Genomic DNA, 21,224 nt, shown 5'->3' with positions numbered 1-21,224 from the left:
ACTTGATGAATGAAGAGTAGAGTTCATTTTATTTAATTAATGTACAAAATGTATTTCTATGTAATAAATATTATCTCTAACAGCTGCTGTGGTGTCCTGCTAGCAGTTGTGCTGGGTTCCTGCTGGAAGGTGAGGTGCGAGGATCCTGGGGCTTGGGTGCGGGTGCAGCGCGTCGACCACCCGGCACTTCGGGTGCCTCTGCCGCCCTCCTGGGGGGCCGGCGCCTGCCCCGCGGGGGCCCGGCACAAGTCGCCGTCGCGGCTGTGCTCGCCGGCGTTGGGCAGCCTCTTTGTGCGAGTGGAAAGGCCGCGGGGAGGGAAGATCTTTTGCTGTGCTGTTGCCCCTGTCCTTTGACGCCCGCAGTTGGGCTACGGGATATTGCATCTCCTCCGCGGGCAGGGGCGAGGGCAGGGCGCTGAGCCTGCGGGCTGAGAACCGGGCCGGCACCGGCGACGTCCACCTCTCGCCGTCGGCGCCGGGGAGGCTCCGTTTCTGTTTGAGGTGGCTCTGGAGATCAGCCCGGCTTTGCCTCCCTGGAGCTGGCTCTCCCGGAGGGGAGGTTTGGGTCTCGGCCCGTCCTGCTGCCGCGTCAGTGCACTGCGGGACAAGGGCTACTCACCTTCCTCCTCCTCCTCCTCCTCCTCCTGCTGCTCCCCGCTGTCCTGCAGCGGGGCTGGGGGGGGCCGGGCCGCCGTGTGCCTGTGGAGGAGGGAGGGGAAGGGTTACCCTGGCCCCAGGCCCTGCTGCCTTGAGGCTGCAGCTGGCAGAGAAGCAGCAGACTTTATTTTTCTCCATCATCTTTATTTACAGGGTTTAAAACCAGAGCGTTGCTGAAGGGGCTGCCACCAGGTTGTGGCAGTTTGCTCCGGTCCAGGGGTGCCTCACCTCACCTTACCCCACTGCCTTCCCCAAAATACCCCCTCGGGGGAGGAGGGAGGTGAGGAGGAGCCGGGTGCCCCGGAGCTGGGGCCAGACCCCCCTGCCGCCATCCTGCCGCCCCACGGGCCTTTCTCCAGCCGTCCCTCCTCTCTGCCCCCAGCCAGGGGAGCGGGTGATGGCCTGCCCGGCTCGCCGCGGGGCAGCCCGAGCTGGGGGTGCTGGGGGGCTCCTCGCTGCCCCGGCCCCTCGCCCTGCCTCACCTCTCCTCCCGGGGCTCCTCCGCCGGCGGGGCGGGCAGTGCCCGGCCGCTCTTCGCTGTGCCCAGCATGGCCACCAGCTCGCTCTTCCTCACCAGGGCCGCGCACAGCTGCTCCCGCATCTCCTGGATCTTCTCCTCCAGCTCCCGGAGCTCGCTCTCGCCGGCCGCCCTGTCCGGGGGCTGCGGCGCCTGCCCGTTCCCAGGGTGCCGCAGGGACCCCTCGCCCTCGGGGGGGGCTTTGTCCAGCTGGAAGCGCACCCGCCGCGCTTCCTTCTGCAGGGCGCTCCAGGGCTGCCCCGCTGCCCGCCGCGCCTGGAGCTGGCACCTTTTGGGAGGCAGGGAAGGGTTGAGCTGGGAGCTGGCAGCTGGGAGGTCCCTCCGTGGCCCCCCGGGACAGTGGGTGCCCACGGGGAGGAAGAGGATGAGGAGGAGGAGAGCGGAGCAGGCGCCCAGCCCCGGCCGTACCTCTGCTCCAAGCCCAGCTGCTGGCTCTTCTGCTCCTCCGTGCCCGTGTTCAGAGCCCGGTGGATTTTCTGTGGGGAACACGGGAAGGGTGAGATGGGGGTGACGGTCCAGGGCCGGAGGAGGCAGAGGCTGTGCAGGGGAAGAGCGAGCAGCGGCACGGGGCGGGGGTCTTTCGGGAGCCCGTTCCCGCCGCCCCACCTGGCTGGTGTGCAGCCAGTAGTTGAATTTCTTCTTGCGCTTGATGCGGGGCAGGACGAGGCGGTAGAAGACGTGCTCGCCCAGCGAGGTGAGCAGGGAGCCGCTGAGCCCGATGCAGAGCAGCACGAAGAGCCCCGAGAAGTGGTAGATGCCCATCTGCAGGGTCTGCGGGGAGAAGGGGTGTTGGCCGGGCCGGGGGGTGGCAGCCCCCCAGGGCCCCCGCGCTGAGGGCCTGGCCGCCCACACCTCTGTGACGGCGAAGACGCGCTTGCCGCAGGGCACCATCTTGTACCACTTGTCGTGCAGGAGGTCGATGAACCCGGCCGACTTGTAGCGGCTGATGAACTCGGAGATGTTGGAGGTCAGCGGCGAGTTCTGGGGGAGGCCGATGCCGTAGCCTGGCCCCGGCAGGGGAGGGGGAAGAGAGCGGCAGCGCTGGGGCGGGGGCACAGCCTCCGCCATGGAGCAGGCGCCCTCCCCGCCCTGCGTGGCCATGGCAGGGCACAGCCCCAGCTGCAGCCAGAGCACACACATGTGCACACACACACACACACACACACACACACACACACACACACACACAGCCCCCCCGCCCCCCGCAGGCCCCCAACCTTCAATGGCGAAGGGTTTGCCCACGGTGAGCAGTTTGCAGTCGGAGTCGATGGAGACCTCGTAGTCCAGCAGCGACTTGTCCATGATGAAGGCGTTGAGCTTGGGGGGCTCCGTCCTGCACCCACGCAGGTGGACCCTCAGGGAGGGGGGCCGTTCCCCCGCCTCCCCGGGGTCCCCCCAACCTGGCAGCCCTCCTGGGGCGGGGGGGACGTGTGTGTGCCGGGTGGGGGTGCACAGGCTGCAGGGATGGGGTCATGTCTGCCCTGGGAGGGGGAAAAAGAGGGGACCCCCCCCGCCCATGCCCTCCCTGCCCCTCACTTGAGCATGGTGACGCCGGCGGGGGTGGTGGGGACGTTGTAGCGCCGCATGTACTCGTGCATCTCGGGGAAGCTCTTCTTGATGTACTCCTCGGCGCTGCTCTCCCACACTGTGCCGAAGCGGAAGCCCTGCGAGGGGTGATGCAGCTGGAAGGAGGCACAGAGCATCAGTACCCCCGGCCCGGGCGGGAACAGCCCCCAGCTCCCCGGGGACCCGTCCCCGCGCCCTGAGCACGCGCAGCCCCGGGCGGGGGGGTCTAGGCAGCCCGTGGAGATGCAGCAGCTCTTGGCCCCCGAGGGCAGCCCCAGTGTGAGCACAGCCCACTTCTCCCCCGGCCCTGGAGCTGAAGCCAGGCTTAAACACCAGGGTGAGGGGGACACAAAGCTTCCTGGGGGCCTGGGAAGACCCCCCACAGCCTCAGGAGGGGCTGTGCTGCAGGACCGGGGCTGGGGAGACCTTTCGCGTCCATCCCAGCAGGGAAGGCGCAGCAGGAAGGACAGACCCCCCCCTCCCCACCTCACCCCCGCTGGAGCAGCCCAGACACTCTCCTACCTTTGGGTCGTGGATGCCCGAGAGCTCCTCAAAGGTCTTGTCCCCCACCATGACGGCCGCGAGGTTGGCCGTGTAGCTGGAGAGCACCAGGAGGCAGAAGATGGCCCAGAGGTTCATGAGGAAGCGGCCAGTGCAGCACTTGGGCGTCTTGCTGGAGACGGTGCGCCCAAAGAGGATGGCGTAGCAGAGGTTGAGGGCTGAGGAGTAGGAGAAGATCTTCATGCGGTTGCGGCCGTGGGGGGTCATGCCGTAGGGGCTCTTCCACTCGTACAGGGTGAGGAAGAGTGCCGTCATGTGCAGGGCCACGAAGATGCCCACCCACATGGTCCAGTGCAAGGGCCACATGAAGGCCCCGATAGGCGACGCCGTGTCCTTGGTCCTCACCAGGATGCCCAGGCTGGTGGAGAAGAAGGGGCTGGTGAAGTCGATGACTTTGCTTCGCGCCGAGTTGATGCTGAAGGAGGTGACGGCCATGTGGGCCGTGCCACTGAGCAGGTCCCCCACCAGCCCTGTCCAGCGTCCGTTCTTCCAGGCCCCGTATTTCCCATCACCCACGATGTAGAGCTCGAAGTCGAAGGGCACGTCCTCGGCCAGCTTCTCCAGCAGGTCGATGCAGTACCCATAGCAGCACTTCTTGTAAGCCCGCGGCACCGAGCCGTTGTCGGCGCTGAGCTCCTCGAAGAGGGCGTCCAGCACGGCCGAGTCGTTGGTGCCGGGGTCCAGGCAGAGCTGCCCAGCCGGGCAGCTCCCGTCCTCATCCGCCTCCCTGGTGAAGACGAAGGGGTGCTCCACCAGCGTCACCACCCGCAGCCTCACGCGGGCCCCCCCGGCGCCCTCGCCGGGGCTCTTGCGCTGGCGGTGGCTCTGCCACACGCTCTCCTCCAGCTCCAGCTTGCCGTGCCGCCAGGTGCCCACCGTCACCCAGGTGGGCTCCCCCCGTGGGTCCCGCCGCAGGCTCCAGACGCGGTACCGCTGCTCTGCGCGCACCAGCGTCGCGTTCTCCATGCGCACGGGCCCCGTCCGGCCGTGGAAGGACGTGTTGGCCAGGAACCTGGAGGGAGGAGGGTGTCACAGCTGCGGCAGCACCAGCTCTGGGGCTGCGGCTGGGAGGAGTGAGGGACCGAGGGACCAAGGGACCGAGGGATGGGACCTGGGGCTGGGAGCCGGAGGTGCCTGACTCGGGCGCAGACAAGGGCAGGGAGGAGCAGCAGGATCCGGCCCTGCTGCCCTGCAGCTCGCCGCACTGGCAGGGCCAAGCGTTATTAATATTTATAGAGCAACTGCGCTCGGGCAGCATTAGGGAGATATGAAGTGACACGTCCCCCCGCGCAGCCGGCACAAATCGTGTCCTGGGAGGGCAGCGGGGAGTGGGGGGCAGCTGAGCCCCGTGGCGGCGGCTGCACACACTGGGGACTGCGCCAGGCTCTGCACACTGAGCCCTGGCTCCCCCCAGCTCTGCCCTTGCCCCATCCCGGGGCTGGGGAACAGCCCCCCCCGTGCACCCCGGTATGATGGAGCCGGGGCAGGGGCACCCACAGCACCTTCCTTACCGGGAGAGGAAGAGCCCCGAGGACTCGGCGCCCGGCCGGTGCTTGTCGTTGCAGTTCACCATTGTCTGCAGGAGAGCCAGGTCGGGGCGGACGCGGGCGGCGCTGGCGATGGCCCGGGTCACCAGCTCCACCGCATCCTGGATGAAGAGCTCCAGTGGCGGCCGGTTGACCTCCCCGTAGGCCAGCAGCCCCAGGGGCAGCCCCTCGGTCTGCAGCTCGCCGGCGCTGAGCGGGGAGCCCAGCATCCAGTGAAGCTCCTGCGGTGGCAGCCCCAACTCCTCGGCCGCCCGGAAGATGAGCCGGGCGCGCTGCAGGTCGCAGCCGAGCACCAGCACGGGGCTGGAGAGGGTCCTGAAGCGTTCCCCATGCTGCCGGAGGTAGCGGGTGGCCCCGGCCTCATCCAGGTAGCCAAGGTCCAGGATGGTGCGGAGGAAGAGCTGGGAGCGGCGGGCCCAGAGGTTGAGGAAGCCGGAGACATCCCAGGGGTGGCAGAGCACCAGGTTGGTCTCTCGCCAGTCGTTGGCCTGCAGGACGCTCACCAGCACGTCCACCAGCGTCTCCAGCGAGCTCTGCCGGTCCATGTGGAAGTGGAAAGGGCTCTGCCGACACACAGGGGTTGTGGCTGTGCCCCTGCCCTGCTCCTGCCCGCGGGCAGAGCCCAGAGGCAGCACCCGACATGGTCCCTCCCGCGCCGGAGCCACCCCGTGCTCCCTGCCTGCTCCCAGCCCTGTCCCAGCCCGGGCGGATGGTTCCCCCCACCCGGTGCTGGCTGTGCGCCCACCCACGAAGCCGGAGGGGTGCCCAGGGGCTGGAGGGAGAGCCCCGGGGAAGAGCCCCCCGCAGGCCCCCAGCTGGGCGGGCGAGAGGGCTCGTGGCCACCCGAGCAGCGAGCCGTGCCCCCCCGCGGGTCTCGCTGCCCACCAGGCTCTGCCCCAGCGCCCCGCAGCCGGCACGCTCCAAGGACGCGCTGCTCGCCAGGCAGCGGACGGGCACGCGTGGAGGGTGGCGAGGCCTGCGCACGTTCACCGCCTGCCGGGGCATCCCCGGGGAGAGGCCGGCGGGACAGGGGCCGGCGTGGTCCTGCCCCGTGGGGTCACCTCTGCCCAGGCGCAGCCCGGGGTCAGCGCGCACGTGGAGGGGCCCGAACGCGTGCGGCCCTGTGCGGAGGTGGTCTGACCCCAGAAGGGACCGGCCGAGGGAAGGGAGCGGGACAGATCCAGCCCCAGGACACAGGACTGGGACGGGTCTCGGCTTGGCGGGGTTTGGGCTGCGAAACATGGCACCGGCACGTACGGCCATCGCTCCTGGGCGGCACGGGGGACTGCGGGGATCAGCACCAAGGCACGTCCCCGGATCCCTTCTGGGCTGGACTGGGGTCGGACTGGGGCTGGGGGGGCGTGGGGCTGCCAGAGGAGCCAGGGAAGTTGCCTTGGAGTGGGAGCTGGGATGGGGCTGGGACAGAGCCAGGCAGGGGCCAGGAGAGAGATGGGACGGGGGCTGGGATGGAGCTGGGATGGAGCCCGGACAGAGCCAGGATGGGGCCCGGGATGAGGCTGGGATAGAGCCAGGATGGGGGTCAGGATAGAGCCGGGATGGGGGTGGGAATGGGGGCGGGATGGGGCCGGGAGGGAGCCGGGAGGAGCCGGGGTGCAGCGAGGACGAGGGGCTGGGGTAGAGCCGGGATGGGAGCCGGAATCGGGATCGCGACCGCAGCCGGGAGGGGAACCCCCGGGCCAGAGCCGGGATTGGAGCCGGGATGACGATCGGGACGGGAGCACGGGCGGGGAAGGGACGCGGCGCTGCCTCCCGGCGGCCCCGGTGCCCGCAGCCGCGCCCGAGCGCCCCGGCCGGGGCGGGAGCGGGGGCCCCCGGTGCGGTCTCACCTGCGCTCGGAAGGGCAGCGGCCCGCGGCCGTCGAGGAGGCTGACGAAGGGGATCTGGAGGGCGGCGGCGAGGAAGTCGAGCTGGAGCAGCTCCCGGCGGGAGCGGGGCAGCGCCAGGACGGCGGCCACGCCGCGCACCACCAGCGCCCCGCAGAGCCACCGCGCCAGCGAGCCCGGGTCCCGCAGCGCCGGGGCCCCCGCCACCACCTCCAGGCTGAGGTTGTAGGGCAGCGCCGCCCCCCCGGGGCCCCCCCCGGGGCCGGTGCCCCCCCCGGGGCCGCTACCGGCCGCCCTCGCCAGCGCGGCGCGGAGCCGGGCGCGGCCGGGGGCGGCGGGCGGCAGCAGCGCCCCGAGGCGCACGGCGGGGCCGGTGCGGGCCAGGACGCGGCAGGGCTGCGGGTGCCCCCCCGCCGCCCCCAGCGCCGCCGCCAGCAGCCAGAGCGCCCGCAGCCCCGCCATGCGCCCCGCCACCGGCCCCGCACGGCCCCGCCGCTCTGCGCCCCGCCGGGGCGGGCCGGGGGCGGGCGGGGGCGGCTCCGGGCGGGTCGGCAGCGCTCCCGGCTTGGGACCCCGCCCGGCTCCGCAGCCCGGCTCCGCAGCCCGCCTGTGCGGGCAGGGCCCGGCGGGGGCGGGCAGGGCCCGGGGGCAGCGCCCGTCGCGGCAGCGCCGGCCCCTGGTCCCGGCCCCGGCCCCGAGCCGCGGTGGGGTCCGGGGCGGCCCCCGCCGCCCCCGCCGGGCGCGGCCCCCGCACGCCGGTCCCGCCCACGCCCACGCCGGTCCCCCCGCCCCGCGCCCGAGCCGGGCCCCCCCCGCCCGGTGCCGCCACCGTGGGGTCCCCCGGCGGGGAGGGCGAGGTGCCCCGGCGCCCCCGCGGCTGCCAGGGGGATCCCAGCGGCTTTTGGAACACCGGGACCTTCCTCCCCCTCCTCCTCCTCGCTCCCCGTCGCGGCCCGGGCTGGGAAAAGCCCCTCGGGCGGCTGCCGAGCGGGGCTCGGGGCCGTAAACTGCCCCCCCCCCCCGGTAACGGCCACGACCGAAGCCCTGCACCCCTCCGCAGTCAGAGAGGCAGCGTAAAATCGGGGGGTCCCGGGGTCCGCCCCGCTGCCCGGGGAGGGGGCGAAGGGCCTGGCGCTCGGCAGCAGCTCTGCGGCCTCCCTCCGCGGGGAGGGACCGCGGGGTCTCCCTCCGCTCCGCCGGGAAAGCGGGGTCACCCTCCGCTCCGCCGGGAAAGCGGGGTCACTCTCTGCTCTACCGGGACCGTGGGGTCTCCCTCCGCTCTGCCGGGAAAGGGAGGCACGGCCCGGGGGCTACCGGGAGCACCAACATCAGCAGAGAGGCAGCGAGCCTCCACCAAATTAATAAGAAAGCGAACAATGGAGCCAAATACCAGCTGGCAAAAACTATTGATCACCAGACAAATTTAATGAGTCACAGCTAACGAATTCCCCCTGCGGAGATGGGCCCGGAGGGGGGAAGCCATCGGAGCTAATCCTGCCAGGCACGGGAGTGCTGACAGCCCCTTGCTGGGGGTGCTGGTCCCCCAGCGCAGGATCCCGACCGCGGGCCCCGGCTGCTCCTTCCCCCGGGGGTGAACAGGGGCCACCAGGCTCCGGGCATGAGCCAGCCCCCAGCCCCCGGCCTCTCCCGGGCGCAGCACCGGCGGGGGCGCGCAGGGACGCCCCATCCTCCCTCCCGCTCTGCCCAAGCTCCGCGCCCCGACCCAAACCCCGCTGGCGGAACCGGGAGAGGGCGTGGGACAAGCGGGAGGGAGGGCTGGAGTCGGGGCGCAGGCCGCCGGCCCCCGGGGCTCTCCCTGCGCGGGGACGCGCTCCCACCGCAGCCCCTGGCGCAGGCTGCTGCTCCCGCTGCAGCTGATTAATGTCGATCCAAACTGGCGGGGGAAGGCGAGGAGCACCAGAAGAGCGAAACGCCGCTTATTAAGCTAAAAGCATTATCTAAGCGAGCTGGCAGGAGCGCGGTCTGCACGGACGCTTGCCTTATTAAAGTGCACTTTAAATCAGCTGCGCTTACTGCTGGTGTATTGAACAGGGCCGTGGGGGGGTGCGCAGGGGGACGGCCACGGCCCAGGGACCCCCCGCCGGCCCCGTGGGGACAGGGAGGGACCGTCCCTGCCACCAGCCCGGCCAGGGGAGCGGTGGGGGGTTACTGAGCTCGGTGACCACCAGCGGGCTGTTAAAGAAAAAACTCAGGCATTTTTCACTATAAAAAACAAATCTTTTATGTAAAAAATAAACCTAAACAAAACCCACAACCCCCGCTGCCATGCTCGTGACAATACAAAAGGCCGATTCCCCAGAACACCGTGAAAACAAAGTAGCTGGATCCAAATATATATAAATTGTCAACTTATGAGATCGGAAATAGCACCTTGCTGGCCCCCCGCCCCTCCCCGGAGGAGTCAGCCCCGCGCCGCCCCAAAACCACCACCCGCGCCCCGAGCCCACGGACGCCCCCAGCCCCCGCCCAGAGGACGGACGGGGCCGCACGGGAGCCCCGGCTCCAGGCCTCGTACCCCAGGGCCCCCGCCTGTCCCCAGGCAGCACCGACGCTGCCCCTGGCACCCCCAGGAGCAGGAGCTGCTCAGCCCCCGCTGTCAGGAGAGCGGAACGAGCCCACAGCGGGATCCCGGCTGCGAGGGGTCCAGCGATACCGAGCAGCGTTTCCCAGGGCGGGATGGGCGGAAGGGGTCTCTAAAATCCAATCTCAAACCGGTATGAAGAGAAAAAACACTTTTCTGTCTGCACTGCAGGGTCAAGTAACAAAAAGAAACAACCAAGGGCCAGGGGAAGAGATGGGGAAGAGCAGGAGCTGCGTCCTGAACCCCTCCCTCGGAGCTGGAGACGCTCCTCCTGCAGCCGGCCGCTCCGCGTCTGCCCCCACCGGCACCGAGCAGCGAATCGGGGTGAAAACAGTCCCTGTGTTGTCCCGCACGCAGCAGCCCTGCAGCCCCCGCGCTCGTCTCAGTCCCGTGCCATCAAACGGCCGCCAGACCGAGCAGGCAAACGCTCCGGCGCGCGCCGCGTGACAGCGCTGGCGAGGACGCGAGCCAGGCCTGCTTGCCCGGCTGCGTGCGCAGGTGCCCGAGGGCGGGCTGGTTCTTCCCCAGGAGCTGGGCAGGGAGAGGCAGAGGGGTGTGAGGGCAGGGGGTGCCTCTTCATTTGGCTGGTTTGGTGATGATGCGAGCGGAGAAGTCAAAGAGGTTCTTGTTGATTTTCCGGAGGGTGCTCACCTCCTCTTCCAGCTCACTCACCTGGATCGTCAGATGCTCCTGGTCTCCCACCAGGTTCTGCGACAGAAAAACGTGACAGAAAAGCTTCAGGCGCCTGGGTCTCACCTCTAGCAAGCAGAGGCGCGTGCTCCCCCGGACAGCAGCAAATCCTAAACTTATTGTCCTCTCCCTCCTCCATCTCCCACTCAAGCTGCAGCCCCTCCTGCCTACCCCGTCAGCGAATTCCAGGGCGCGTTCTTCCCCCCAGCTTTGCGCGGTCCCTAAGGACCGCTTCAGCTGAAGAGAGGGCTCCCCACGGGATCCGTACCAGCCGGACGCGATTCCCCCTTCTCGGAGCAGCGCTCACCTTTTCCCGTGTTGAGTACATCTGCGAGTACATCTTCTCAGCCTTCTCCAGGTAGCTCTCCCCAGACTCCTGCAGGGACCAGAGAGGAGACACTGGTACAGAAGACCCGGGCGCTCTCCCAGCACCCCCGGGCAGGGTTCCCCTCCCAGCCCCCAGCCCCGCGGGCCAAAGCAGCGACCGAGCGGACTCCAGCAGGGTACAGCCAACGCTGTGGCACCGGCAGAGCCTGGCCGGAGCTGCAGCCCCCCTCAAAAAGGGAAGGTCCGTGCCCAGGGCTGGTCCCCTCGAGCGTCCCTCGTGCAGGGGTCTGCCAAGCTCCTCTCCCAGCATGGACAGAGCCCTTTGCCTGCGCAGGGGGAAGCGCCGGGCTCGCCACACCACAGGCTGCTCTCCCCAGCACGGTGCTGGGAGCGGAGGAGCCTGACTGACTGCGGGACTGACGTTTCCAAAGCAGCACCCGAGCTGGCCCTGCACTGCCGGCGTGCCATCCCCGCCGCCGAGCAAACAGCTCCTCCTGGACCGGCTGACACCTCCCCTGCACGGGGCTCATCCGTCAGCCATGGCAGGGCTGTCGCTCGCCCGGGGACAGATGCTGACAGAGGAGAGAAACTCTGGGACTGCCGGCAGAGAGACAGGGGACGGATGGACTGGCACGGCACGCAGCGAGGCTGTGATCGTGGATGCTGCGATCGTGGATGCTGCAGGACACTCCCCTGTCTGGGGACGGCCACGCTGGGGTGACTTCAAAGGGACACCCTGTGCCCCAGCCAGGACCCTGCTCCACTTGGAGACCTCAGTCCGGGGGCTCCTCTCCCCCGGCCGAGAGCGAGGGAAGAGCCTGCCTGTTGCCTGCCTGGCCTGCCCGCAAGGCTCCCACCACACATCAGTTAACTGGGCAATTCCACTGCTTGAAAAAATGGCACTTGGGGAAGTTCAGCAGCATGGGGGAAGGTCAGAACAGGCCGCGGAGCTGCTGCCCATCAGCAGCGGATCAGCACCGACCAGCCACCGCCGCTGGAGGAGAAATTTTGCACCCTCTGGCACAGACCCCCCACCCGACCTCCATCTCCCCCCCCCCAGCAGCCTGCTCATCCCCGTACCTGCTGGTGGAGCCCGAGGCGCAGCGTCACTCCCTCGCTCCCCTGCTCGTCGTTGCTCTCGGTGCCGTGGAGGTGTTTGCTGAATTTGGGGAGAGGCACGCTGGGTTTCCCGTCCGGGTTGAACATGTTGGCTGGGGCCAGCACTATGAAGGCGTTTGTAACCGGACCTGGGATGGGACAAGAGGAGGGGACAGGTCAGACTTCTCCCCGCCGGTGGGGCTGCCTCTTGCCCGGCGCCTCAGGCAGCCCTAACAACAGAGTACAACCCGTGGCGCAGGCAGCTGCCGGGACTCCTGCCTTCCTCCCCAGCACCCGGGAAGAGGCAGAGCCCCTCTCCCCGTCCTGGGCGGTGGGGAGCAGGGACGCGGCTCCGCAGCCTGGGCCCAGCAGGGAGGAGCGGGGCGGCCCGGCCGTCCTCCGCAGAGCCAGCCATCCATCAGCGGCTGCTCTCGCAGCTGTCTCCTGCAGTGATCTATCACACGCTCTCGTTTGGCAGAGCTAATGAGCGCTTTAATTACTGCATTTACCCACACAGGCTGCTGCTTTCTGTCAGCAGCCCCCTCCGCCCCCCCTTCCGAACTCGTGCTCGCTGGCGAACTCCCACCGCTGCCCCCCACGCCCCAAACCTCTCCCCATCAGGCACAGCAGCCCCCCGAAGACCCTCGCTGCCTGCAGCACCCCTCCAGCAGCCAGCGGGCTTGTGTGCGAGCAGAGCAGCTCCGTCACTGCTAATAATCCCTGACCATCCATCTTCCCCCTGCCGAACTCGACAGCGTGAGGGAAAGGTTAAAAGGATCCAGATGCACCTGAGCGGAGGCAGGGTGCCGCAGCGCCCGCCCGGCGTCCCCACCAAAGGCAGCGGGGAAAGGTGCAGGACAGGGCTGCGAGGGAGCGAGCCCAGGGGGGCCTGGAGCTGCCCGAGGCTTTCGGTCTCTCCAGAGATGGACAAAAGCACCTCTGATGCAGACCTGGGCTCCCTTGCCATCATCTCCCCCTCCAGCTAGACCAGAGCCTGCTCCGAAGCCTGACCCTCCCAGGATCCAAGGCTGGATCCTGCCGGCAAAGCAAAGGCTCCGCTGAATACTGGGTCCAGAAGCTGCTCTGCCAGCAGTCCCAGGCTGGCCCCGAAGCTGCTCTTTGCCAACACTGTGCTGTAACAAACCATTGTTTTACTCTTGCTCCCTCCCTAAAGACAAGATGTCTTCTGTTTCTTACGAAAATATCCATTAGTGAGATTACCACTGCTGGTTCGCTGGCACTTCGAGGAGCAATTTGAAAGGAAGGGACAAGAAAGGCAGAGAGGAGAAAATCGCACGAATGAGCCCACAGATCCCCAGATCCGGTCACCATCCAGCACAGACCCCCCCAGCCGCTCTCAGGCTCAGTGCAGATCGAGTCCCGTCCAACCCCACCTCATCACGATGGCTCGGGCACCAGGCGGTGGGTGACACCCTGCCAGTGTGGGCAGAGGGACTGGACTCAACTGGGGGAGAATAAACATCTGGCTCCCGACACTGGCAGCTGCCAGCAGGAGGAACTGGCTGGAGCATCCCCGGGGTGGCCTTGCACGATCGAGCCCTCGGGGACGGTCTGTGCCACACGAGGTTTGCAGAGAAAAGGACAGAGCTTGTGTGACAGGACAGGAACCGAGGCTCGGAGGGATTCTGGGGCAGTGCTAGCGAGAGAACTGGGGAGCACTGGCCTCCCCGTCCCAGAGGTCCCCTGCTTCCCCTCGGAGCGGTGCCAGCCGGGCTCGGTGACCGGGAGCAGCCCTGCCTTGCCCAGCACAGTCACAGCTCATCACCTGAGGGCAGCAGCCCAATTTCTCAAAGTCCATCTGCCTGCCCATGCTCTGCCCCCCGCCTGCCCGCCCCCAGCAAGGACAAGCAAAACAGGCCCCTGCACCCGTCCTGCCTGCACAGCCACGCTCCCCTCGAGCCCTGAGCCACGCTCCAACCTCTCCAATCTATTTGTAGCACCATCACGTGGGGAGGGCAGCGGTTCCTGCCTTGCCCCCAGCTACCCGCTCTGCCCTGCGAGCAGAGGGACCTTCCTCCCCCAAGCACACCGGGCCGGAGGTTGCTGTCATGTCAGCCATGGCAGAAAAGCCCACGTCATCCCTGCCTTGGGAAGGGAAAGGCTCAGGGAACGCGCTGGAGGGGTGAACAGTGGCAGCAGGGAACAGACCTTGCTGGGAGGCTCACGTCACTGCTCGGAGAGGCGGCGAGGAAGGCCAAGGGGAGGTGACGACCTGCTGGAAACCAGCGCTGCAGGGAAGCTGCCACCCCACTAAGACAGGGTGGCACGGCTGCTGAAGAGAGGCAGTGCTGGGACAGGAGAGCCACAGAGCCCCCGACGCAGGGAGGCTGTGGGGAGCCTGCGCTCTGTTCGGGGACCCTCCATCTACGGTACAGCTCCGCTGGATGGCAGCTCCCGGTCCACAACGCAGCTCCCACCCTGCTCCCAGGCTCAGATTAAGAATGCAGCAGCAGCAGCAGGGTGGCACTGGTGCCAGGGCCGCTGGGGAACCCAAATCCCTGCCGCAGGAAGAAGCGAGGCAGCAGAGGCTGCAGAAAGCACCTGCACCTCGTGGCCCTGGCACCCGGCGGCATGGCCAGCCTGGTCCTGCCCCTCACGGGAAGAGCTTGTGTCCATCCGCACTCCCCTGCAGCCTGAAAGCAGGTTTCAATGCCTGGCTCGCAGCGAAAGCTTGGCCCCCTCTCCTCTGATGACTCACACAGCTCAGATTTTGTCTGCTTTCACCCCTCTAGTGCCAGTGGAGCATGGCTGGATGGGCGCTGCCGTAGGTCCCCATTAGAAACGGTCCTTGGCAGCAAAAGGAAGAAAGGAAAGGGTCTGCGGGCAGCCCGGCTTTCAGCGCCTGCCCTGGGGCAGCAGCTTGCCCCCCTCCGTCCAGGGGCAGCATCCCAGAGGAACGGGGTCTGACTTGCACCACTGTCGCCTTCTGGGAGGGTTTTAGGCAGTGCCCAGAGAACAGCACTGCCAGCCACACCAGCAAGAGCGGTGTTAAGAGACCGGAGACCACCACGGTCATAGAAGAAATCCACTGTTAGCAACAGCTCAAACACAACAGGAGGGTTAAATCATCGGCTGCTCTGAGGCACCTAATTGCTGATCTGAGCCGGTAAAGGTTTGTTTGCATGGTTTATCAGAGCCATTAGGCTGAAATCCCAGACAACTGCTTATATTGGATTCTCTTCAGGCCTAATGAGCTCATGGGTGCTGTTGCTGGGGTCACAGAGACAGTCTCTTCTCCAGACACATCCTCCCCAGGCGTTAGGGTGCGTGTGGGGCAACCGCTCCCTTTGGAAAACAAGGGGGAAGATCCTGGACGTCCTCAGCAACAGGGTGAAATCTATGACTCACTCCCTGACAGTGCACAGAGGGGTTGTTAACAGACACGGGCAAGGTCAAAACATTACTGCAGACAGCTAAGGCGTCCCTCTAATGCCTCTGCCCTTCCTGGAGCTGTGAAGCAAGCAGCAGAGAAATGCCTGAAGTGCCCAGGGCAGCACCAGAGCAGCAGAAGTGAGACAGCAGCGGCCTTTGGCAGTTGAGGAGGAAAGGATCCTGGAGATAAGGGCATGCCTACCTTTGTGATTCATTGTCTTCAGGCACTGCTTGCTCTGGATGTCCCACAGTCGGACTGTTTCGTCATGTGAGCCGGAAAGCAGCAGGCTACCATCCGTGGAGACTGACAGACAGGTCACCTGGTTCCTGGAATGGGGAAGAGGAACTTTAAACTCGGGATGACCCAAGGACTGCCAGAACCTGGTGAGGTGGGCAGACGGGGGGCGATGAAGGGTTTGGCAGGTATGTCTGGTCCCTCACCTGTGCCCTTTGAAGACCTTCCCGTTCTCCTGCTCTGTCTGGAAGGTCCGGTCTCTCTGGACCGGCTGCAGAAATGAAGGAAGGAAGGGAGAGAGCGGTTTAAATTCAGGAAGCCTGAAGCCAGCAGGTTCATCACTGTGTCTGAAGGGGGCAGAGGAGACACAGGGGAACCCAGGCCCTCCCACGCCCTGGCAGGTCACGCCAGTCGCATAGGCGGGGAGGTGACAGTAGCTCAGGGTGTGGTGCCAAGGCTGGGCACGGCAGCAGCACCGAGCAGACCTGCAGCCCTGCAGCCCCGCGCACTCACCCAGGCGCAGAGGTCAACCTGGAAGATGGATCCGTCCATGCCGCCGCAGAACATGTGATACTCGGAGAGGTCGAGAGTCACAGCCATGATCCCCACATCGAAGAGTACGGAAAGCAGGAGCTCCCCAGATGAGATTTCCCAGAGCTGGAGTGAGAGGGTTCAGGAGAATTAGGGGCTTAAATGTTAACGGCAGGATTGGAAGAACACGCTGCTGCTTATCAGCACCTGCCCGGCGGCAAGCTGGCAGCACGTACCGGCATCCCCTCCCTCCTGTGGATGGGGAAACCGAGTCCGAGGCACAACCACAGCAGAACCCAGGATCGGCCTCTTCGTGACCATGAGACCACAAGTTTCCCAGGCAGCTCCGAAACGGCCTTAACCCCATCCCGTGCCCGTCCTGCCCCCCAGGGCAGACCCCTCCCTGCAGGGCAGGAGGAGCAGGCTGCGGGCTCTGGGCTCCAGCCTGCTCTGCTCCCTGCCGTTCGAGACTAAAGGACATCAGCAAGGGGAATCAGAGCTGACCCCAACATTCCCCAGGAGAAGAGGGACTGCGAAGCATGCGGAGGCCCAGCCCAGCCCCAGGGCAGGTGCAGAGAAACTGCTGGTGTTTGGAGAGGCAAAGCCCATTAGGTCTGGCAGCTCTGAGTCATCACGGAGACAGCCAAGAAATTCAGCTACTGCAGCCCTCATGGACAGCTCTGCTGCAGCCCAGCAGAAACTCTGCTGTAACCCTCTGGGACTCCTGTTCGGTGGGACTGAGCCGAGCCTTACCTTCGCTGTCTGGTCAAGGGAGGCCGTGGCAGCTCGTGCCAAGGGCCCTCCGAAGCCGCAGCACAAGTCCGTGATGGGGAGGCTGTGTCGGGACCACACGTGGCGAGGGTCAGGGATCTGGGAGGGCTCTGCCTGCAGCACGCTGTAGGGGAGAACAGAGAGACAGGCTGGCATGGCAAGTCAGCAAGAGCAACGCTGGGGATGCCAGAGGAAAGCGGCTGCGAGGAGAGCTGGCCACGGCTCTGCTTCCTCCGGGATGGCTCTCCTGGCTGCGAGGACCACGGAGGACACAGAAGCACATGCGATACCGAGGACGAGGGCCACTACTGAGCTCCCTATCCCAGAGGGGACAGAGACCTCAGCTGCCATTAGCAGCAAAAGGGCACAATCCACTCTGTGTCAAGCAGGGAAAAGAACTCAGAGCCATATGCCGCAGCCTGGGAAACTCAGATGAGACACTAGGAAACACCTCTCCGGCAGTGAGGATAACAACAGCGGAACAGCCGCCTAAGGAGGGCACAGACTCATCATCACCAGCAGGCTTTAAAAACAGCTTAGGCACACGGGCTTAGGCAGAGCTGATTCCGCCTCCGGGAAGCAGTGGCTGATCTCTTGTTCTAAGACTCCTCTCCCAGATGCTCCCTGTCCCCCGTACAAACGGGCCGAGACCTCCCCGCAGGCCGCCGTTACCTGTAAAGGTTCCACACCAGGGCCAGGCAGTCCTTCGCCCCTGAGAGGAAGTGGCTGCTGTCATCGGTAAAGCAGAGGCATGTGAGGTCCTGGTAGTGTCGGTTCAGGATGGCTAGGAGGTTCCCGTTGGAGACCTAGAGCAAGGGAAAGGGCAGGAGGACATTAAGGAAGGAGCACTGAGATGCCCCGGCATACCGCAGCGCCCTGCCCTCGACGGCTGTGGGTGTAGCAGCACCTGCAGCTCCATCCCCAGCCGGGTGCTGCTGTGCCAGGTGCAAGCAGAGCAGAGTCCCCGCGCTGTGGAGCCGCGCGGAACAGGGCGGTGGCAAACGGAGGGAAAAGGGAAGGTTGTGCCGACCACGCGAGCCCATTTGTGCCTCACTGATGGCAACTGACACAATCAAGGTGCAACCAGTACAACCACATACACTTATGACCAAAGGTAAATACAGCAGAAGACAGTTTGAAGAGGTCCTGCCAACATTAACTCTGGAACCTAGTGATGCCAGTGCCATTTCTCTGGTCAAGACACAAGCATGTAGTAAAGATTTCTTCTTTACTGCTAATATTACTCTGATGGCTTCTTCCAACCTCCCACAACACCTAACGAGATGGCTGTGGGGGTTACGAAAGCTGCGTGCCACCCCAGGGGTTGCTGCACTTCAGCACAGCTGCACAGTCTCGGGCCAAGGGAGGTTTTAGGGTGGACGAGGAGTTCCCTAAACCCGGAGCTTTCCTTGTTGAAAGGCAACACCGCAGATAGGGAGGGAACTAAGGAGGCAGCGAGGAAGCCCCATACAAAAAACCAGAATCAACTCCCTCTCGTTGTCTGAATTACACCTAAAAATAAAACCGAACTGCAATTCAACGGAGAACAAGTGGTTTCACAGAGAAGGCACAAAACTAGGGCTCCTGGGCCCATTTCCAGCTCTACGATGGTTTCCACGCAGCCTCCCCGAGGTGTCTGTTCCCTCTGCCAGGAGGACAGCGTCGTCACCCACTCCAGGCAGACGCTCGGAAGCGTTCGCAAGGCAAGGCTAGCAGGGGGCAGCCAGAAAGGGATGTGTTCCGCAGCTGAAGCAGAGCAGAGACCGGCTCAGAGCATCATGAGAGCAACTCCCACTTGCTGCAGTCTCAGCCCAGCATTCCTTGTGAGGGCTTTTTTTCCCCCAACATTGCCACAAGCACATTTTTAAAAGAAAAATCTGATGAATTAAGACAGAGCTGCCCACATAACAAGGCTCAGAAACATCCCCCAGGAGCGAGAGCTTTCCAGGTTAGACATCTCGGTGTTTAATCCCGGGGCTCAGAACAAGCTTGTTCTTTTATTTGCTTGGTGAAGTGCTTAGAACGTAGTGTAATCCCCACGTAAATACACCACTAATTAAAAACAGAAGGATGATGACCAGAGCCCAGCAGTCTCTGCAGGCATCCAGATCACAAGTCACATACAAATATTAGGCTAAAATGTGGAAGGAAAACTAGGTCCTGTGTTTCTGCTCTGAGGGAGCAACATCTGACCCCTGAGGCATCTGCAGCAGCTCGGAGAGAGAAGGAAAGCACAGAGCCAGGCCTCATCCAGCACCTCCCACCACAATTCCTTTCCCTCCCTGCTTTGACGAGCTGCCCCGTGGTCTGCATGCCCGTGGAGGCCGCCGAGCGGCCAGTCCCAGCCCCCCGGGGCAACACGGAGCCCAGGCCACACCAGCAACAGCTGTAACGTACACAACCCAGCAAAGCCTTCGTCGCCCTGTGGAGCCCAGATAACGTGGATTTCCTGGCACCTGAGGGGACAGGGGCACTCGCTAGCTGGACAGGATGCGAATCTCTACACCCCGCCGCCCGTGCCAGCCGGCAGCCCCCTTACCTCCCACAGGTAGATGCTCTCAGCAACCCCAGCCAAGATGTAGAGCCCGTTGGGGGAAGCCGTCAGGCAGGTCACCGGCCCAGGGCATATGATCTTCTGCTGGAGCTGGTCCTGGGGGCAGAATGAACACAGGGACCCTTCAGTAGGGGCTGGAGTACGGGAGGGAGACAGAAACGAGGCCCTGGTTCAGTTGAGACCGGCCCGTGGGAGAAGAGGCAGCTCAGGCAGCGTCCAACGTGCTGCGGCTGCCTGCGTTTGAGCCGTGCCCTCAACCCACGTCAGCGCTGCCGCCGTTCGGAGATTCAATGCCAAAGAGGAAGATGATGGAGGAGCGCAGTCCACATGTGCAAATCACATCGAACTGCTCTGCATTTTGCTGGTTTTGTTGCAGTTGCTTCGTGTTTAGCCCTGCAGGGAAAAGGTAAATTCCCCTCCCACTCTCCTCCACCCGCAGAGCTCCAGCCACACGCAGCAGGAGGGGTGCCGAAAGGCAAGGGATCTGGATGCAGTTGTGCTCCACAGCTGGGGAACCTTGGGGACTCAGCAGAAAACGGGCTCAGAAGATTACAGCACAACAACATTGATAAAAGATGAAAAAAAGAGGATGCGAGCTCACAGCCTGGGAGAACAAGCAGCAGGTCCGAGAGCAGCTCCTCACAGCTCGGGGGGACTGGAAACACCAGACCCTGAGCTGCAGCAGCGAAGGGGCTGCGCGTGCCGAGACCCCCGGGCTGCTGCTGCTCTCTGCAGCAAAACCGAGGGGAACGGCAGGGAATGGCGAAATCACGGCTGTGTTTGCTGCTGCTTGCCCTAGTTCAAGCGCAGGCGGGATGCAGGAGGAAGGGGGACGGCTGCGTAGGGACGGGTGAGGTTTGCCCAGCCGCTCCCATTTTTGGCTGGCCGGCGCAGAGAGCGGACGGAGGCGACGGGAGGCTCAGGGGAAGCAGGCCCAGCCGTGGGGCGCCCGCATCCCCCGGGCTCTGCCTCGGCAGGGACGGCCGCGTCCCCGGGCAGCCCTGGGAGCCGCGCGGCTCCTTCCCAGCCTCGGGAAGGGGAGCCGCGGTGGGGGCGCAGCCTGGGCAGGGCTGGGGGGCGCCGGCCCGGAGAGGAGCCCACCAGCCGATTCCTCCTGCAGAAAACACCGTTCCTGGCGGCTCCCGTGCGATCGGCCGGGTCCCCCGGGAAGGGAGCCGGGACCCCCGGGAGCCGTGGCCCCGGGGCGGGGGGGGGGGCAAGGCAGGGAGGGGCTGCGGGCAGGTTCCCCCGTGGCGGGGGGGCTCCGGAGCATCACTGGGGGTCTCTGCGGACAGAGGGGGGTCGGGGGTCTGCCCGTGGTGACGGGGGGCTTATGGAGGGAGGTGACCTGGAGGTCCGACCATAGAGACGGGAGGGTCTGTATGGAGAGAGAGGCCCGGGGAGGGGGGGGGGGCCTGGCCATAGAGACCGGGGGTCTCTACGGGGAGCGGGGCCCCCGCCACGGGGGGGGGCGGGGGGGCTCCGGGGAAGGAGGCCCTGGCGCATCCCCGGAGGGACGGGGGGTCCCTCCGCGGGGCCCGGGGGCGCCCCCCGAGCCGAGGCCTCCCGGGCCCGCCCGCCGCGCCGGTACCTTCCTCTGGAGCTCCCAGACGTTGATGTAGCTCTTGCCGAGCTGGGCCCCCAGCAGGTGCTCGCCGCCCAGCAGCGCCAGCCCGCGCGGGCCGCTGTTGCCGCCGCGGTACCCGGGCAGGGCGGAGCCCGAGTGCAGCTCCCAGACGGAGCAGTTGCAGAGCGGCCCGGCGGCGTCCGACACCAGCGCCACCTCCATGGGCGCCGCCATCTTCGCGGTCCGCCAGGGCCAGAGAGAGAGCGGCGGCCGCCTAGAGCGCCGCCCTCCCTCCGCCCGACGGCGTGGCGCTGGCCAACCAAGAGCGGCGCCGCCGCAGCCGCGCGGCTGCGCGGAGCGGGAGCCTCCACAGCGCCCGCAGGCGGCCGGAAGCTCAGCAGGGTCCGCCCCGGCCCGGCCCGGGATGGGGGACCGCGGGCACCCCGTGGGCACCCCATAGCCCCGTGGGCACCCCGTGGGGACCCCATGAGCACCCTATAGTCCTATAGGCACTCCATAGGGACCCCATAGCCCTACGGGCACCCCGTGGGGACCCCATGAGCACCCTATAGTCCTATAGGCACTCCATAGGGACCCCATGGGCACCCCACAGCCCTATGGGCACCCCGTGGGGACCCGCAGACCCACGGACACCCCATAGCCCTATAGGGACGCCACGGACACCCCACGAGCACCCCACAGGCGCTGGAGAGGCACCCCACAGCCCTGCAGGCACCCCTGGA

General features: G+C 66.0%; 2 protein-coding genes across 2 annotated transcripts; both read right to left on the bottom strand.

Annotated features, from left to right (window-relative positions):
* Positions 1-111: 111 nt before the first annotated feature.
* On the bottom strand, positions 112-7,175 carry GRIN3B (glutamate ionotropic receptor NMDA type subunit 3B). The gene is made up of 10 exons (XM_087769072.1): positions 6,717-7,175; positions 4,834-5,474; positions 3,284-4,334; positions 2,732-2,877; positions 2,413-2,528; positions 2,048-2,199; positions 1,802-1,966; positions 1,604-1,671; positions 1,140-1,463; positions 112-699 (listed from the first exon to the last, which is right to left on the bottom strand). Exons 1-10 carry the CDS (start codon positions 7,173-7,175, stop codon positions 612-614), a joined length of 3,210 nt encoding a protein of 1,069 aa, XP_087625198.1. The 3' UTR covers positions 112-611.
* A 1,785-nt stretch (positions 7,176-8,960) lies between these two features.
* On the bottom strand, positions 8,961-20,784 carry WDR18 (WD repeat domain 18). The gene is made up of 10 exons (XM_087769074.1): positions 20,506-20,784; positions 18,900-19,010; positions 17,033-17,166; positions 16,343-16,484; positions 15,572-15,715; positions 15,265-15,329; positions 15,026-15,150; positions 11,413-11,579; positions 10,313-10,381; positions 8,961-10,023 (listed from the first exon to the last, which is right to left on the bottom strand). Exons 1-10 carry the CDS (start codon positions 20,713-20,715, stop codon positions 9,892-9,894), a joined length of 1,299 nt encoding a protein of 432 aa, XP_087625200.1. The 5' UTR covers positions 20,716-20,784; the 3' UTR covers positions 8,961-9,891.
* Positions 20,785-21,224: the final 440 nt, after the last annotated feature.

This window comes from Nipponia nippon, unplaced genomic scaffold (assembly GCF_047370975.1).
Source record: "Nipponia nippon isolate SJK-2023a ecotype South Korea unplaced genomic scaffold, ASM4737097v1 scaffold_31, whole genome shotgun sequence".
Taxonomy (NCBI): domain Eukaryota; kingdom Metazoa; phylum Chordata; class Aves; order Pelecaniformes; family Threskiornithidae; genus Nipponia; species Nipponia nippon.
Note: the sequence above shows the minus strand (reverse complement) of the source record. Positions and strands in the feature narration are given on the sequence as shown.